This window comes from Cebidichthys violaceus, unplaced genomic scaffold (genome assembly GCF_023349555.1).
Source record: "Cebidichthys violaceus isolate CVI_PGR_0920_01 unplaced genomic scaffold, fCebVio1.0.p SCAF_12, whole genome shotgun sequence".
In the NCBI taxonomy this organism is placed as follows: Eukaryota; Metazoa; Chordata; class Actinopteri; order Perciformes; family Stichaeidae; genus Cebidichthys; species Cebidichthys violaceus.
In genome coordinates, this window is record NW_027176285.1 from 12,597,575 (window position 1) to 12,616,507 (window position 18,933).

General features: G+C 40.5%; 2 protein-coding genes across 3 annotated transcripts in view; one reads left to right on the forward strand and one right to left on the reverse strand.

The window, feature by feature from the left end:
- Nucleotides 1-723: 723 nt before the first annotated feature.
- Nucleotides 724-14,608, reverse strand: lin54 (lin-54 DREAM MuvB core complex component). Its single transcript, XM_068706473.1, has 14 exons — nt 14,520-14,608; nt 12,008-12,768; nt 10,658-10,769; nt 10,399-10,529; nt 9,586-9,741; nt 8,656-8,857; nt 8,491-8,564; nt 6,763-6,957; nt 5,960-6,051; nt 5,294-5,365; nt 5,051-5,153; nt 4,793-4,930; nt 4,492-4,694; nt 724-3,208 (listed from the first exon to the last, which is right to left on the reverse strand). Exons 2-14 carry the CDS (start codon nt 12,746-12,748, stop codon nt 3,007-3,009), a joined length of 2,421 nt encoding a protein of 806 aa, XP_068562574.1. The 5' UTR covers nt 12,749-12,768; nt 14,520-14,608; the 3' UTR covers nt 724-3,006.
- Nucleotides 14,609-15,073: 465 nt separating this feature from the next.
- cops4 (COP9 constitutive photomorphogenic homolog subunit 4 (Arabidopsis)) overlaps nt 15,074-18,933 on the forward strand; it is a 4,597-nt gene continuing 737 nt past the window's right edge. The window contains exons 1-9 of one of the 2 annotated variants that reach the window (XM_068706474.1): nt 15,074-15,195; nt 15,875-15,954; nt 16,083-16,234; nt 16,355-16,458; nt 16,549-16,702; nt 16,823-16,973; nt 17,067-17,237; nt 18,111-18,247; nt 18,428-18,512. In XM_068706474.1, the coding sequence (XP_068562575.1) occupies nt 15,122-15,195; nt 15,875-15,954; nt 16,083-16,234; nt 16,355-16,458; nt 16,549-16,702; nt 16,823-16,973; nt 17,067-17,237; nt 18,111-18,247; nt 18,428-18,512 (1,108 nt within the window). In that variant the 5' untranslated portion in view covers nt 15,074-15,121. The remainder of the gene's footprint in view (nt 15,196-15,874; nt 15,955-16,082; nt 16,235-16,354; nt 16,459-16,548; nt 16,703-16,822; nt 16,974-17,066; nt 17,238-18,110; nt 18,248-18,427; nt 18,513-18,933) is intronic. The other variant, XM_068706475.1, reaches the window with a different exon arrangement.

Here is an 18,933-nt window from a genome sequence, read left to right on the forward strand (position 1 = left end):
GCGTGTTTGTGTGAACTTGAGCAGAAAGCACAGCTGATAGCGTTTATCGTTACTGTAGAAAATTAGCATTTTTAACCAATTTTAAATTTACATACTTTATTAACAACCTCTTACTATTGAGTTTTACTTTCTCTGTTCATCTGTATTCATTTCTGTCCTCTGTAAATCGACTGAGTGCAGCTAAAACCACATTTTAGTCGACTCACCCATCTCTATCATCAGGTAACAGAATAAATTGGAGAACGACAGCAAACAAGACAATGATAGATCAGGTAACAGAATAAATTGGAGAACGACAGCAAACAAGACAATGATAGAAGTGCTGACATGAGGTTGAAATTATAATTTGTCCAACACTTTGGCTTACCGACCAAATATCTGTAAAACTAATGACATAAGCTCTGGGTGTTTTTTTAAATTAGCGAGTTTTAGGACACTACCACACTGATCTAAGATGAACACGGTAAACATCAGACATAAAAGTGTCCACATCCAGCATTCACAGAGCAACACCATGATTCATTAGTAGTTTTGTGTCCACCTGATGAATTTGAGTCCAAAATTATCTCCGTTTTAGCTCCATGTTTGGTCTCCACCACCTCCTGAGGGAAATAGCCTCTTTAGCTGCTAAATGCTAACCACACGCTAGCTTCGTCACTTCTTATTTCATTGTTACATAATAAATAATGGCCTTTCATTACATGAATAAGAAAAACGGACACATTTTCAGCTTAAAACAATTATATAGTTTAATTACTGTTCAAACGTTAGGATGGGAGGATGTGAGACGTTTCAGCTGACGCTCATGTTCGTGGACGTCTGGCTGAAGAGCTGGCATGGTTGGTTCATATCACTTGAAGTACTATCAGGAGCAGTCATTATAAATTAATTTGTGTAAACGAAATTAACTACGTGGGTGAACGCTACATAATTACAAAAAAAAAAAAATAGGGACGTAATTGTGCCTTTTATATTATTATTATTTTACATATTCCTGTAAAATTTAATTAGAATTCTATGAGTTTGTCTCGGGCACAAACGGAGCAAACAAACCTTCATGTGACATTTGCAGACAGAAAGAAAAATCCTACCCAGAACGCACCTTTGTCTTGGTAATGTTTTGCATATGGTTCCCAACAAGATGCATGAAAGTTTCAGTGACACCCCGACTCTGAATAGACATTTTCCACAGCAGATATTCTGAAGCTTCACAGAAGGAAAAGCAGTTAAAAGCAACATAAACAATGAGTCAGTTCTGTTTAAATCCTCTCAACACTTAAATATTAAAAATCCTGAACACTTCAATCAGCCTCTTACTACGAGGAAAAGGTTTCGATATGAGCTCACGTTTTTTGCAGATGTGTTGGTGTTGCGTCTGAGCTTCTCTCCTTCTCACTGGTTTGAAGTGAAGTAGTTAAAGATGACGCTATAGCTTCATAAATCCTAGGAGGATGTAACTGACCAGCTTGTTTTATTTAATTCAAAGCCCAAAGATACTTCAGATATGACTGCAATTGAAAAGCTTTAACTTTTGCAGGATAAATGACAAAACAATTATCAGAATTATTGCAGATTAATTTTCTGTTGATCAACTAAAACATCTTAAACTTTAAAATATAAACACTTTTTTTATATTTGTTGCTTTTGTAGTCAGCAATATTCACTGTGAGAGAGAAACAATGAAGAAATCAAGCCATGTCTTCAGGGTGCTTGAGTATTTAATGTAATCTTTACTACTTAATAAGCAAGTAAGCGCAAGTTTGTTTTATTACAAACTTTACCATTTAAGAGTTTAACAATCCAAAACTCACCCACTTCAAACCTGTGAGAAGAACAAAGACAAAAAACTAATTAATTAGTCATTTGAAAATAACCAGAAATCAGAAATCAAAGCTTTATAGGTCTTGTGAACGGCCACATAGACACAGCATTGTTTAACATCTGGAGAATAACGGTGCACATGTGCTCATGAATTTGACATGAAAAGTGACAGAAATAGTTGCTCCCTTCTCACCTCCACGCCGCGTGAACGTCACATTACAGAGATGTTCTGTTATTGTATAGCGGCGCCTTTAAGCTACACCAGTGAGCCAGCAAACCCGATACCGAGACCTCTGAACATGTGAAAGAAATACGAATCCCTGCGGTGCTTTTCCTGCTGTGAAAACGTCAAAATGAAAGGTTTGCTCTGTTGTGAGGTCTGTAATCTGCTCTGACACATTAACCTGCTTCACCTCCAGTCAGGAACATCGTCCAACAAGTCACATCGGTCTTCATTGTGTTTCCCATTCATTGTGTCTTTAATGTACAGTGAGCATGTGACTGAAAGCAGCACCAGAAGAAACAAGTACCTCCGCCGATCCAGCCGTGTGCCAACTATTGTGAGCAGTGCTGTGTGTGTGTGTGTGTGTGTGTGTGTGTGTGTGTGTGTGTGTGTGTGTGTGTGTGTGCATTTCTACTCATTTTCATTGAAAGAAATTTAGCCTAGCCTCGGTTAATAATTAACAGTTCGCAGCACTATAAGCCACACATTGATATGTGTCAAAATAAATATCAAAAGATCATGTTTTGTCTACTTTAAGCACAAATGATTACATACAAATTACAGGGGGGGGGGGGGGATAAAAGAAAATAGAATAAAATGGAAGAACACAAACAGATTTAAAAAGAGCCCTGTGGGGAAAGTAAAGTGAAGAGAAATCCCTGTTCAGCGCTACCTTGCTCGGTCGTTTCTGTCCATCACAGCCAGGCGATGAAGTCGGAGAACAGCGATGAAGGTCCATCAGAGGCGATGAGCTCTGTCCGTTTGTCCTTCGGCTCGCAAACGTCTGCTCCATGTTTATTATTCCAGCTTATCCTCAGCTTGTCCCGAGGCAGGGGAAACTACTTTCAGGCCATTGTTCCGCCTTTTTTGATGAGAGGGACGAGCCGTTTCCCTGCCGGACAGAGACCCCCAGGGGTCCGAAGACAGAGAGTTAGAGGGTGGAGATCGCCAGAGCGCCCGGCCTAGCAGTTGATGGAGGCGCAGTCGGCTTTGGCTTTCCCCGCGGAGCTGATTATCCTCATGAGGCAGTGTCCGAACTCCTCCAGGATCAACCTCTCCGCCTCCACCTGAGGCTGGTGAGTCTGTTCGGCCTTTTTGGCCTGCTCCAGCAGACACTCGCACGTCGCCTCCAGCACCTCCTTCGTTACAAACGTGTACGGCAACCTGCGGGGCCAAAAAGGAGACCAGAGCCTTTCGTCAGGAAACGCAGCATCCTCCATGTTATCAGCTTATTAGGGCTCGACAGTAAAGCTTCGTTTATGCTCCCGAGAGGCACCGAGCTACGAGTACGAACAAAAGGGTTTATGGTCAATGCGCCGTTCGTTGCATTATTCTCATGCGAACAGAAACGTGAAGAAGCAAGAAGACGACGAGTGGAACTGGCAAAAAGTCACAATGTCGAGAACAAATTGTTATCATCTATAAACTCATATCTCACATTCATGGTCTGTTTTATTGCCTTTACACAAATAAATAAGTCAAGTATTAAATGCTTGATTTGGCGGCAAAACATTTACTCATATGCAGATCTTTTTTTTTTAAAAGAAATACGGTTTGTAAAGCATCTAAGTAGAGGTCGCCTCTAGAAAGTAGAGATGACGGACAAGCTCATGTTGGCGTCACTTGAGGGGCCCCTCAGTCCAAGACTTCACTGTTGAAGGGCCACATTTGCGTGGTGGTGGGAATCAGAACGGTCCAGGAAACCAAACTCAGAAAGGGAAATAACGGATCAACGAGCAACCCGTGACTTGTTGGATTCATTTGTGAGGGATCTTTAAAAGAACATGACTAGAGGGTGGACACGATGACTGATAACACTTAAGATTAGAATTCTGTGACGTAGAAGATAACACATTCTACAAAGAGTTTTGTCATTTCTTTCTCTTTTATGTCACATTTTCATTATTAAGCTGACGAATAACTGCAAAGTATCTTTATTACTGATAAAATTAAGTTTATTAAGTTTAGTGTTGATTCCTGGCTATCGTTAGCGGTTAGCAGAGGAGTTATACTCTTTTTACACCAGAAATAGAGCGTAAAAACCTGCTAAAAATAGGCAATAAGTCATTTTTTACCAGTACCATTACCATAAACTAGTACAGCTTTCCGTTTATTATTCTGGTTGGACATCATGAACACACCGGCTAAACATTAGTAAACAGTAGAAAACGTTACGGTGGTCATTTCTCTTCTTATATCCGTTACTTCAGTCTTTCTTTCAAACTGAACGGACAGAATTTGTCTTTGACTAAATACCAAATGTAAAGTCAAAAGCCAGATGTTACTGGAGTTCTTTGTCCAGTTAGAAATGGGTTTTAGAGACTTAACTAAACTCTGAATACCACAAATTAACTTAAATCTACCATCCTGATAACAATGCAAATGATCAGTCCTCAAGTGCTCCTGTAACGTATTATTGTCGTTGTGGAGGAAAAGTGTGACGGTACCTCCCGCCTCCGCTTGAGATAACCGGCGTCGTCCTCATGAGCAGGTCTGAGATCTGCGACGACAGCTTGGTCTTGGCCGCAGTCTGCTGCTGAACCCTCACTTCTGCTGCGTCGGCCAAGTGCATCAGGGTCTTCCTCTCCGGGCTCTCCTCGAAGTTCTTGCAGCCGATGCACTTGCAGATGGACGAGCACATGATCTTCGCCTTCGGAGGTGAAACAAAGGAAACGGACGCCTGTAAATAACGGTAAAGAAACGGCTGCTGCAAACAGCGATGCAGTGACGCAGTGAGGGAGAACCCACCTCGTAACACTCGCAGTAGTTCTTCAGGCAGCCCGATCGTTTGCAGTTGCAGCCTTTGCTGTGTCGACGGTCGGACTCTCCCTCTTTGCCTTTACCAATTTTGGGTTTGAAGGCCTCTGGGTTTCGGTCCAGACACGTCTGTGAAAAAAGCAACATTTCCAAACTTAGACTCATTCATGTGACAGGAAAGCAGCTCCGACAACGACGACAACGACGACAACAACAACAACAACACGTCTCCCAAACCTACGACCTCACCTTTATCGCTTTGAGACGCTCCGTTTCGTGTTCCAGGTTATTGAAGCAGTTATTGCAGTTACAGTTGTTGCAGAACTCTCCGTTTGCAAAGCAGTCACAGTATCTACGGGAAGAAAAACACAAGAGGGGGAGTTAGCAGCTCCCATCTCACTGCTCCTCAAACACAAACAGAGGTGGACTAACATAATAATAATACATGTAAAACAGCGAAAAAGTTAACGGGTTTAAATCAGTCATACTTACAGTTTGAGACACTGTGACTTGGTGCAGTTGCACGGTTTCCTCGGTCTTGAGGTTGTTTCTGCCGTTGACAAGCTGTGAGCCAACAAATATATTACTTAGATTAAAATTAAATCAATTAGTAATGTTCAGAAAAGTCCTCAATTTAAATGTTTAAATGGTAAAATCTTGTATTTTAAGTGTGACGTCAGAGTGAGCTGTAAATTGACTCCTGTGGACAGAAGCGGTAGTGTTTCCACGAGCACCACCGCCTCCTGTCGTAAAGATCAGCAGCTGCCAGACTCCCTTTAGAAAACCTCTCGTTTTACTGCAGCAGGGTCTTCACTACCCGAGGATCAGACAGTCAGAAGGTCAGGCCGTCTCTCCTTTCAGCCATAAATTGTTTCGCCTGAAGTCACGGGGAATTGGACCCGATGACAAGTGTTAAGAGCAGCCAATCTTCTCTTTTACTTGTGTAGGTTATATAGAAGTTTTATAACCAGTTAAAGGTCCTTTAATTATTTGCATTACGAGGAAAAAAAGACAAGAATTTTTTCCATCAAGCCACAATTTTTAGCTCTTTAGCTTTTTCGTTTATTAAAAGTAAACCGTTTCAAAGACAAATGGTTAAGTTGGTCTGTCCCCCATGAAATAATAAAAAAATACTAAAGAATAAACTGCCTTTATTACCCATTGAGTGGCAGTCTGGCCTGAGTCTGGATACCAGCGGACGCCGGGAAACCAGAGCTGCTGGCGAGGGTCACGAACGGCGTCTGCTGGAGCTACAGAAGAGAAAGATAACAGAAACACACTCAAAGCATGAATATCAAAGAGCAGTGAATTAAGAAAACACACAAACACACCACTAACCTGTCGGGACGTGTGTCGTTAGGTTTCTATCGATACTAGTACTCTTATCAATACTGCTTATCGGTTCGGTTCCTTATCGATACTCTTATCGGTTCTTTTTGATTATTTTGTGAGAAAAAAAAAAAAGACAAATAATTAAGAAAATAATCCACATTTCTTTATTTTTCTTGTATGTAAACAAATAGTCTTTCTTGAGCAGCAATACAAAAAGTCCCAAAATCTTTAAAAGACATTTCGCAGCTAAACGGTTAGCTCAGTGACTATCTTTCATTGATTAGCCTGTTTTTACGATCATGGACGGCTGCTCCACAAACAGTAGAAAACTGATCATTTCTGCAGATTGACGTTCTGCTTGTTGGTCACAGTTTGTGATAAACTTACTTGTGAGGGTTTTATTGTGTTTGAGACAACCAGAGTTCTCAAATGCTTTCTTCTCTCTGATCATGATGAGAGTCTCACGCTGTACTGAGCCGTGACATCTCACTCCGGAACTAATGAAGTACCGATAGCAGAGCTGTTAACTCCGGACCTTACACAATACTCTGGGATTTTACCACTTTAGAACCGGTTCCCGTTTAGACCCTGGTTTCGAGGGGGGGGGGGGGGGGGCATCCCTTACTGACCTGAGTGACGTATTGTGCTGGCACGACTGCGTAGCCCACGCTCCCTCCTCCCGGAGCCGGAGCCAGAACGGTGCCTGGAGGGAGGTTGGTGAAGTTGGGCTGGATCTGCGGTAGTGGAGTTGCCGGCATGATGAGGCGTTGCTGAGACTGAGTGGTGGTGACCACCGCGGCTGATGTTAAGGGCTTTGGCGCCATCTACAGGAAATACATTAAGATTTCCATTAGGAATGTCGGGATTAACCGATTTGGTCATAACTGGGGTTATATAAGTCATGGTTTAATAATAACCATAAGAATTGAAGAAGCAACAATATCTTTGATTTCCTGATTCCTGCATTGAGACACTTTGTGTGTGCGGTGAAATCCGCGGTTGTATATACCGTTTAAAAATGAACTTCCCAACACGACCTCTAAGGAGCTTATAAAACAAGTAAAATTACTAACGTCAATAAAATTACAATCTTTTATTTTTTAATCATTTAAATTGTGTGCTTTATGCACATCATCATTGTAGATAACTTAAAGTAAAAGGAAAGTTGATAATAAATATTTTAGCCCATTGGCTAAAGGCCTGTTAGAAATCAATTGAAGTGAGACGAACCAAGTAAAAAACATTATCTTATTAGATAAAACGTTGACAAACTGCATACTATCGTGACTTAAGTATCGTGATAGTATCGTATCGTGACTTAAGTATCGTAATAGCATCGTATCATGACTTAAGTATTATGACAGTATCGCATTATGACTTAAATATCGCATCATGACTTAAATATCGCATCATGACTTAAGTGTTGTATCGTGACTTAAGTATCGTGATAGTATCGTATCGTGACTTAAGTATCGTAATAGCATCGTATCATGACTTAAGTATTATGACAGTATCGCATTATGACTTAAATATCGCATCATGACTTAAATATCGCATCATGACTTAAGTGTTGTATCGTGACTTAAGTATCGTGATAGTATCGCATCGCAAAGTAAGTATCGTATCGCGACATGAGTATCGTGATAGTATCGTGACTTAAGTATCGTGATAGTATCGTATCGTGATAGTATCGTGACTTAAGTATTGTGACAGTATCGCATCATGACTTAAGTATTGTATCGTGACTTAAGTATCGTGATAGTATCGCATTGTGACGTAAGTATTGTATCGTGACACGAGTATCGTGACTTAAGTATTGTGACAGCATCGCATTGTGACTTAAATATCGCATTGTGACTTAAGTGGCGTGATAGTATCACATCGTGACTTGAGTACTGTGACGGTATCGAGACTTAAGTATCGTGATAGTATCGTGACTTAAGTATTGTGACCGTATCGCATTGTGACTTAAATATCGTATCGTGATAGTATCATATCGTGACTTAAGTATCGTGACGGTATCGCATTGTGACTTAAATATCGTATCGTGATAGTATCACATCGTGACTTAAGTATCGTATCGTGACTTAAGTAGCGTGATAGTAACGTATCGTGATAGTATCGTGACGGTATCGCATTGTGACTTAAATATCGTATCGTGATAGTATCACATCGTGACTTAAGTATCGTATCGTGACTTAAGTAGCGTGATAGTAACGTATCGTGATAGTATCGTATCGTGACTTAAGTATTGTGATAGTATCACATCGTGACTTGAGTACCGTGACGGTATCGAGACTTAAGTATCGCATCGTATCTTAAGTATCGTAGTGATGAGACATAAAAACAGCGGTTACCTGTTTGACGGACTGTGCTGGGACGATGGGGACAGACATCCTGACTGCTCCCGTACTGACCACCATGGGTTTCGCTGTGGGACATGAAGACGCATTAAGTTGCAGCAGAAGAGCTTCCACGACTCTCTGTCTATTGCTACCAGAATAAAACCATCAAAAGCTCACCTGTCTGTATGGAGCTGGTACTGGGACCACTGGGATGTCCCGAGCTGCTCGCTGTGGTAGCAGTGACGAGGCGGACGTAGTGGAACCTGCTACCCGGGACCTGAATCTGCTGCACATTCGACTGGGTGGCCAGCGGGATGATGGTCTTGAACTGGGAGCCGCTGACTCCTCCCATAGTCACAGACTGCACCGGTTTAATATTCTGAAAAATGTTTGACAGAGCTTTAAGTCCAAATGACAGAAACTTCAAGTTAAATCTTAACATGTCAAAGTCCTTTAATAAAAGCCACAACAACTGATCCAAGTCCTATACAACAAAGTGTTCTACATGGTCTTTTCATAATAAATTAATATAAGTTATGCTCCGTAAAGGTGCAAAGGTACATCCCTATCACAGTACTGAGGCAATTTCAATGCACACTGTGATGCACATAAAACAGCAAACACACAACGGCCAGTGGTGTTAGAAGACCAACAAGTTAAATCTAATTTTAAGGCAACAAACAAACCAATATTATTTTTAAGTGAATCTTTAAAATTTATGCTGCTTTCATGTGCAAGCTGTATCGCTCAATGCATTTGCCATAGTGTGGCACACTACATTATCTACAGTGTAAACCTTCAAGTAGAGCCAAACTATATGACAGAAATGCCATATTACGATATCTAAAATCTAAGAGAATATCTAGTCTTACATAAAATAATGATATAATGAAATATTGCCCCGCCCTATGTGACACAATGCACGACACACTTGTGCGCTGCTGTCTTTTCCACATTAGAGGAGACGGTGGCATTCAGCAACGCAGCCGGCGGAGAAGTCATCAAAGAAAAGTATCCGCACAAACTTCACTGTCATCCGTTTCAAATCCAGAGCGAACCGGTCTCACACTCCAGCTGACAATAAACAGTGAGCCGCTCTGATCTTACCTGTGTCGTGGTTTGGCCGGTGGCCAGCTTGACTGGAGATCCAGATGTGGACTGCTGGACTGTGAGGATCTGCTGGCCGAGAGCTACATTGACAGGCAGCGCCATTGACTTCTGAGAGGCGTTGGAGGTCGGAGAAGCCACGGATACCACCGTCACCTGACGAACAAGGAGAGAGCAGATGATCCGTCTTACTACTGACCTGATCAAACACTATACATACATACATACAGAGTGCTGAAATGTGGCAGTAAGTATATATATTATACACTTTTGACTTGACAACCAAGTGTGTAAAATAGCCATAATAATTAATGGTTTGCTGTTTTCCATGTAGGTGTGTGTCAGCTCCAGGGCTCTGCTCCTGTGCATACTGGCTGACTGACTCACAGGCTCTCTTTAATGGGACATTGTTAACGTTACTGAGGACACCTGTGCTTCCTCTGCTTCAACAAGTCAAAATGTTACAACTGAAACTGAGGTGATGGTATTTCTAGGCACCTGCAGTTCGTCAATGTTGAATTAAACTGAAAATAAGTGAGAATAAAAGAAGATAAAAGTAATACTTTGGCAGATTAGTAGATGTGTGGCCTCTTTACTTAAATATACACATGACACTTTAATAGCAGACTTGTTTCAACATGATCTTAATTTGTCTGTTCATCATATTAAATTGTCATATTTTTTTAATCTTTAAATGAAGTCCTATACTGTGTTTATTGTCTCGCACCAAGCCAAATTCCTTCTAAGTGCAAACGTACTTGGCAATAAACCGTTTCTGATTCTCCTTCTATGATGTGTGTGTGTTGAGTTTACCTTGCTGGGAGTCTTGAGGGGTGAAATAGCAATCTTTTTGCCGGAGATACTTTGCATGTTAGAGTTGAGGGGCTCAGACAGAGTGATGGTCCTCGAGGGAATCCCCGGGGAACTCTGTGTCAGGACCCGACCTACGAGCACAAGAGTTGAGGAAACGTGGCTTAATATCAGATGAAATGGATTTTTTTTTTTAAATGTACGTAGTCTTAACTGCTGTCAGTGTGTAATAATCCCACAACAATAATACAAATAAACTCACCCGATATAACAGGAGACACTGACGTCTGAGGACTGAGACCTTTGCTGTTAACCGTCTTTGTGATGATGAACTTGATTGGTGCAGCTGAGGATACCGGTGGTTTCGTAGCAAGCTGTGGAGATATTCGTGAAGATTTATGTGCATTTAATTCACGCATTCACAACTCAGCGGAAATTATCATTACAAAAAGGATTCCCATCTGCAAGTGACATCTAGCTGAATCTGGGATCTTCCTGAAGCGTGAGCCAACATGAGGTAGTAGAAGTAGAAATTTATACACAAACACTCCCGTTAAACTGTGCCGATTTTTATGATATGAATGAAGTGACTAAAACCTGATCCACCTAATAAAACACTGGATCATTTTGATGATGTCAGCACCGGTGTTTCAGATGTGTGCTTCATCAGTTTCTCTACTTAACAAGAAGTTATATTTAGAGGAGGAAAAGGTGTTTAAAAAAAACAACAGCAAACCTAAATCTGTGTATATTTATTTCAACACAAACATCTACATATCAAACTTAATTTAAAGACCTTCTACTGACCAAGTCTGACTAAATAAGATCTTGCAGATCTCTCTCTCTCTCTATTTTCATAATCGAATAGCATATATAAAAATTTTGAATATATATCGACAGCCCTAGAAGAGATTTATGGACAGTCAATGACTTTTGACCGCGAGAATTTGTGGTAAAACAGCAACGACTAAGTATTGAGTAAACTCAAGATTTATGATATCTAAGCAAATGTATATGTCTCAAATACTCACTTCTTTTGATATTAACATATTGGTTTTGAGTACCCTCAAAAACCTTATTTAATGTGTCAACTTTGACTTTAATCAATTCTACATATTCTCAGGTTTATGCTCAGACAAATTCAGCATTATTGCTTTATTTGAATAATTCTGAACATGAGTGTCCAGCTCCTGTTTACCATTTATAGAGATTTATGCATGTGTGTAATAAACTATTGATCATTTTGTGTTCATCATCTCACCCTCTTCTGAAAAGCTCTACATGTCATCATGCCATAACGTCACCAAAAAAAAATGTAAACAGAAAGGTTGTTGATTGTTTACTAAACTGACTGTCTGGTCAATGAGGTTATACAGTACAGTACAGTACAGTACTACTACTACTACTACACCGAATCATCTCTTACTATACTATTATTACTACACTGATTCAGCTCTTACTATACTATTACTATACTGATTCATCCCTTCTCCAAACACCCAACTGTGTAATATGTGGCATCAATTGCTTCCAATATCAAATTGTGTAATAATATCATCATTAATGTGTTTAAATGTGTTGCATAATAATAATACAAAACAATCAATGTTACCTGTACGGCCTGTAATGTGGTCAGCTGTTTCCCAGCACCCCCCACCATCGGCTTCAGCTCCGACCTCCCACCAATAGTCACCACTTTAAACTGCGTCGCTTGAGATTTGTTGTCTCCTAAAGTCTGTGAAATGCCCGGCTTGCCGCCTGTGTGCGGTAACTGCAACACTATCGGTTGCCCCGACTTTCCTATGGTTGTGACCAAAAGTTTTTGTCCTTCCTGCTTGATGACCTGGGGTGAGTTACCGGCAGACCTTGCTGCTTCTGTGGCTTGAGCTGAGGCCACCTTGTTGAGAATGATCTGGTGGTTTGCGGCAGAGATGGTAAACGGAGCCGTGAGCCTCTGTAACCCACTCGTAGAGATACTAGTCCCGGTCAAACTATCTGTAGTTTTGGTAGTGGCTACGGAAGTAGCCATGGCTGGCTTGAGGGTGAGAAGGGATGACGATGTGCTGGAAATTGAGATAGGAAGCTGACTCCCGGAGCTGCTGCTGAGTGTGGCGTTTGTGGTGGTGGAGGTGGCGAGAGCCTTAGTGTGTTCTGCCGAAGTGGCATTTGAACAGAGGCTCAAATGTTCTGAAGCCATAGGCGTATCCGTTTCCATCGGGACCGGTGTGTCATCGCTGGGCTCTGACTGGACCTCGCTGCCTCCTGGTTGGGGGTGAGGGATGTCGTCTATGGCCTCAGTATCCATGATCTCATCAGGGAGGAGGCTGTTGAGCTCTGGCGACACCACATCCATGCTTGCAAAGTCTCAGCTCTCTGTCAATCACAAGAGAGCAATGAAATAATTATGTGTCTAAGTCGTTTTTTCAACTGAACACTAAATTGTTGCTAAATACATTGGAAGCTTTAAAAAAAAATATAATTACTATTTTGAATCATTTAAATACACTTAATTTAACCAGATTTAGAAGAAATATGCATTTCCTTCACTAAATGCATCGTGATGCCTCATGCACACAATGTGTCACAGACAATATGTATATTTTACATACAGTTCATGCATTTCATTGCAATAAACAAGATTTAAAAAAAAAAAAATGTTATTCAGTTCTGGTGTATTGCTCTCATTTTGCTCTACATAACTAATAATAATGCATAACATGACAATGGATATCGCAAAAGGCTCTGCAAGAAAAACAAAACAAACAAGGCAGTTAAAGCCATATTCACATTTTTTAAAAAGCCCTTTTTGATAACTTTATGCAGGTACCTGTATATACATTATTCAGTAATCACGTGATATTTAATTAAGGAGTCACATTTTTGAATGACAGCTGATGCTGGGCTAGCTAGGCCGCAGCCATCATCTTTGTCCTGCTGCACTCTGCTCAACAATAATCCACCGAAACTCACACACACGAATCCTACCCACCCCAAGCGCACACACACACACACACACACACACACACAAACACACAGCTAACTGCTTGTGACCCGGATGAAAGCTACCAAAATAAACTGGGTTTTTTTGTTTTACATAAACCAGAAGTGATCCCAGTTGGGTCAAAGAGGGAGAAGAAGAAGAAAAAAACCCGACAAGCTGTTTGCTGGCTGCGTTACTATTTCAGGCCGGGGTTGGATTTCGAAAGATCCGCCATTTTTACCTCGTCATCAACTCTGTTAGCTCTCCGGCTAACACTGAGCACTGAATGCTAATTTATATTACTTACATTAAGCACTTACCCATAACAAAACAGTAAAGCTAGCATGCATTGAAGCTACAATAAATATTTTATGGTAACAGTGGGCTACTGGCAAGTAACAAACTCTTTAAGCAGACTCTGTAAACAATGCTAGCTTTCAATAATTCCTCCTGTCACTTGAGACATCCATCTGGATGAAAACATTTAAGGTCCAACAATGCACTTAATACACACATATATAGGTTATGTACCCAACGGCATGTATAGCATGTGCTTTATGGGGATACTGGTTAAGTTAGCATGGCCTAACCAGTCATAAATGACATTTAAGTCGAAATAAACTTACAAGATCCGTTTCTAAAAAAAACAGAAACGTCGGATTCAATAAGAGGTTTATGGAAACAACTAAAAGCATAAAGCAGCTAACGTTAACATGTGCTCTCGTGATGTTTTGACAGCACACACCAGAAGGAAAAGACACAAGTCGCTTTAAAACAACTCTAAATACGGGTTTCAGCTAGTAGCTGGAACTTATTAAGCATAATATTAGCCCCATATTGTCATTACATTGTCTGTTAATTCAAGCCGAACTTTCTGTCAGCGTGCATACTTCAGTAATAAGTCAGTACCAGAGAATATCCATGTATATGTGCTCTTTATTTCTGTGTAACCATCGTAATCATCCTCATTATGAGGGACAACTGTACTAGCAAACTTGCTGAGCGTGCTAACACCTAAGCTAGCTAGCTAGCACAACATTATATCTCAACATTCAACACACTCGTTAAAAAAGTGTTGCGGTCTTTCTGCTGTGAACGCGGTGTAGAGAACCGCAGGAGTGGGTCAACGAACAGTCGCGCTTACCCGGAGATTTGTGTACGCTGGGCAACGTTTCCAGATAAAACGGGGAAAAGGAAAAAAGGCGATTGTTCAAAATACCGCGCCGAGCGCCATTCCTCCCTGACATTTCACAAGTAGGCCACGCCCTCCGCGTTCTACGTCACTGGTACGTCATACTTAAAGGCGCAACACAACTTAATCTACAATATTGTATATATTTTTGTTATTGCTTAGTTTATTATATTATATTATTTTATTGTATTAATACGAATTAACTAAACCCACACATAATAGTATTCATATAAACTATACAAGTATAATTATTAAATAAATAAACAAATAATGTTAAAAAAATATATATAGTTAATGTAAAAAAACAAAGACTTCACTCAGCTATCATGTTATTAGAGCCCAAAGCATCAACATGGAAAAGGTAAGGTTGCCATAATAATGCACACTTGTCATATGAACACCTGACTGATTTTGGACTTTTACGTCTCTTCTTCGTCTCTGCTGATTGCTCGGTGTCAGTTGGAGGACCGGTCGGTCTGCCTGGACACAGACCGGAAGTCTCGCTCCGCTCTTGGCAGAGGAAGCCGCTGTCGTTGACACTTCGACAGGCGACAATGGCGACCGATGTGAGGCAGGAGCTTGCACAGCTGATGAATTCAACCGGATCTCATAAAGATCTTGCAGCCAAGTACGTATCGCCAATTATAACATAAACATATTACTTGGTAATAGTCGCCATATGCTTTAGAAACTCAGCGCCGCAGTAACTGTTAGCTAGCAATGGAGCTAGCTAAGCTAACGTTAGCTACCCAGCTACATTAGCTATACATTCAGCTAGCTAGGTAAACTTCAATTGTTTGTAGCTGTCTGTCAAAGCACTTTATTTTACAGATTCTAATTTGACTTATATCACCGCGTTCAAGCGACATAAAAGCGGCGAGTGCAACACTGACGTTACTTTTATATTTAATCATATTAGCATCCAGCAGCTACTGTTTACTAGCTACACAGTTAGCTAGTGCTGGACACAGTTAGCTAGTGCTGGGCACAGCTTAGCTTTAAAATAGTATACATTTTAAAAGCTGCACAGGCTTAAATTTGAGAGGATATGTTCAAATGCTCCAAATTTCTGCTTCACGGAATCTTTTGTTCTTTAAATGTCCCTTTTCATTTTATGTTAATAACAAACCAACAAATTATGAGCACTAAACAATGTGCTTTTAAGCTTAACATTAATATTATTTAGACTAATGTGTGTTTATATATCACATTTTTACAATCTCAGTCTGTTAAATTCATATGTATCAGTTGCATTGACTTCCTTTTAAACAGTGTTGTAGTTTCTAACCTATAAAAATCTTTTCTAGATATCGACAAATTTTGGAGAAGGCCATTCAGTTTACAGATGCAGAGCAGCTGGAGTCCTTGAAGGCCTTTGTTGAAGCAAGTATGCAGAGCCTGTTTTCTTTTAACGTCAACACCGTTTCTCTACAAGCTTAGTAGTGCATTTGGATGCTAACAGGATATCTTACCTCATCATTTCTATCTTCTTTTTTTTCTTTCTTTTTTTTACAGTGGTCAATGAAAATGTCAGTCTTGTCATCTCGAGACAGCTGCTCACAGATTTCTGCACACATCTGCCCAACCTGCCCGACGCCACAGCTAAAGCAGTGTATCACTTCACCTTGGAAAAGATTCAGCCCAGAGTCATCTCCTTTGAGGAACAGGTAAATGCACTCCCGCTCTCTTGTAGCTCTACCGGGTATTTGTTGTTGAGAATTACGTAAATTAAACATCAGTGTTCTTATTAAAATGCATAATTCAATTATGATCTTACACGTCCTCAGGTAGCCTCAATCAGACAGCACTTAGCAACCATTTATGAAAAGGAGGGAGACTGGAGGAATGCTGCCCAGGTTTTAGTTGGTATTCCTCTGGAAACGGGACAGAAGTAAGTCCGCTGCTAGCAGATTTATTGTGATAACTTTAATGTTTGTGAGATGTTCAGCTCTTTTAAATACCATTTTATTTCCTCCCTTAGGCAATACAATGTTGACTATAAGTTGGATACGTACCTGAAAATTGCCCGTCTCTACTTGGAGGATGATGATCCAGTGCAGGCGGAGGCTTACATCAACAGAGCCTCATTGCTTCAGAATGAGTCCTCTAATGAACAGCTGCAGATACACTATAAGGTACACCGGTTGTGTCTGCATTACTGTTAATTAGTACATAAATTAAACCTTGTAGGGACTTTGCAGTAAACCATGACTTTAGTCGCTTGGATCAGTGTTTCATGCCGTTTTACTTCTTAGGTGTGCTATGCCAGAGTCCTAGACTTCAGGAGGAAGTTCATTGAAGCTGCACAAAGATATAACGAGCTGTCTTATAAGTCGATTGTCCATGAGACCGAACGTCTGGAGGCACTAAAACATGCCCTAAACTGCACCATACTGGCTTCTGCAGGTACCATCAAGACAAGACATTTTTCACAGATTATCTAAATTGCAAACTTTGTGTCTCATACCAAAAATATTTTTATTTTTCTCTTTCTTTTAGGCCAGCAGCGGTCCCGTATGTTGGCCACTCTCTTTAAGGATGAGCGCTGTCAGCAGCTGGCTGCCTATGGCATTCTGGAGAAGATGTACCTGGACCGAATCATCAGAGGAAACCAGCTGCAGGAGTTTGCTGCCATGCTGATGCCTCACCAGAAAGCCACCACAGCGGATGGTGAGAGGAGATGTTTGGCTTCACAACCTCTGTTCTTCAACTGATAGCTTATTATATTTACATGCATTACTTTTAAATGTCATCCAGTGTGTTGTGTCTAGAGAAAACTACAGTACTTCACTGGATTTAACGTACCATTTAACCACATGATGATGATGATGAGGATGTTTTATGCTGTTTAGCTCATTGTAGAAGCATATATACTGTCAGTGTATGTTGCAGCTAGGGGCACAGATAGTTGCAGGCAAAGATATATATATATATATATTAGGGAACAGTGATCTTGACGATCTCTGCTAACCAGCCTACACAAACTGTAGTGATTAAAGTGCAGCACCTGTTTTTAATGAACAACCCACGATGCACCTGTGTGAACATGTGTCCGCCTGTAGGGTGCAGTCTGGGACTGAGCAGTGGGCTGGAAACAGTTGAACTGTTTTTGCTAATCTGAGATAGATGGAAACACCAACATATAGACTATTTTTGAAACCAACAGAAAAAAAATGAAAGATATCAGAAGAGCAAGAGCTCATCAAATGTGGTCTAGTAGTCAATTACATGTGCTGTTGGTACTGCTTTTCTTTTTTAAGCCAATATTTATTTCATTTTGTCGAATTGGCAACATTAAAAGTATGCAGAATTAGTTGTTAGCAGTCCCTGTTTGCAATGTTCTCATCGCTGTACACACAACTATCACTGCATTACTTTGATACTGAAGAAAACTTGTGAAAATTGTGTTTATCAGGGATGTTTTTAAGATGTTTTTTCCTTTGATGTCTGATTTAGATTTATGGACATCAGAGACAATGATATCGTGGTTGAGTGTAAATCATGCTGAATGATATCAACGCATGTTTCAATGTGACCCCTCAGCCTGTGAGGTTTTTCTTACAGGCTCCAGCATCCTCGACAGAGCTGTGATCGAACACAACCTTCTGTCCGCTAGCAAACTCTACAACAACATCACGTTTGAAGAACTAGGAGCACTTTTAGAAATCCCCCCAGCAAAGGTGAGACGTTGCTGCGATTCATATCTTTTACGTTATTCTTTTTTTTTTTTTGTCTTTTTTGAAAAAAAAATCATTTCTGCTCGTATTAAATATAATTTTTACTTGACAAATATTATCTGTGTAGCTGTTTGTTTTCCACAATGTGTGCTGAGATGTTTTGCTTGCTTTGTTTGTCTTCAGGCCGAGAAGATAGCATCGCAGATGATCACCGAAGGACGCATGAACGGCTTCATCGACCAGATAGACAGCATCGTACACTTTGAGAGTGAGTCAGTGTGTTCTCGCACTTTAAAGAGGGAACTGCCCCGTTTGTGTTTGTGCGCCAAAGTCCAGTTTTCTTTTATTTGAAGTGTCAGTTTTAATTAAGTTCAACAGGAATGCAAACATAATATTATAAAGCTGTACCGAATATCTTTTTCTTTTTCCACATTCAAAGCTTTGATTTTATTCAAATAAATCATCACATCATCACCTTTTTAAAAAAAGGCCTCGGTGTGAATGAGTTGGTCTTTTTAAAAATCAGCTTTCTTTAATGAATCAACATAGATACAAGTAGGTGCTACTGAGGAGCTACGATGATACAAGGGTAACAAACAAAGAGGAACGCAAACACAAGACCGTAAACCCAAATTTATGGTCTATCCGCTGTTCACAAACAATAGGCCGTACCTTGAAAGATCAATAGA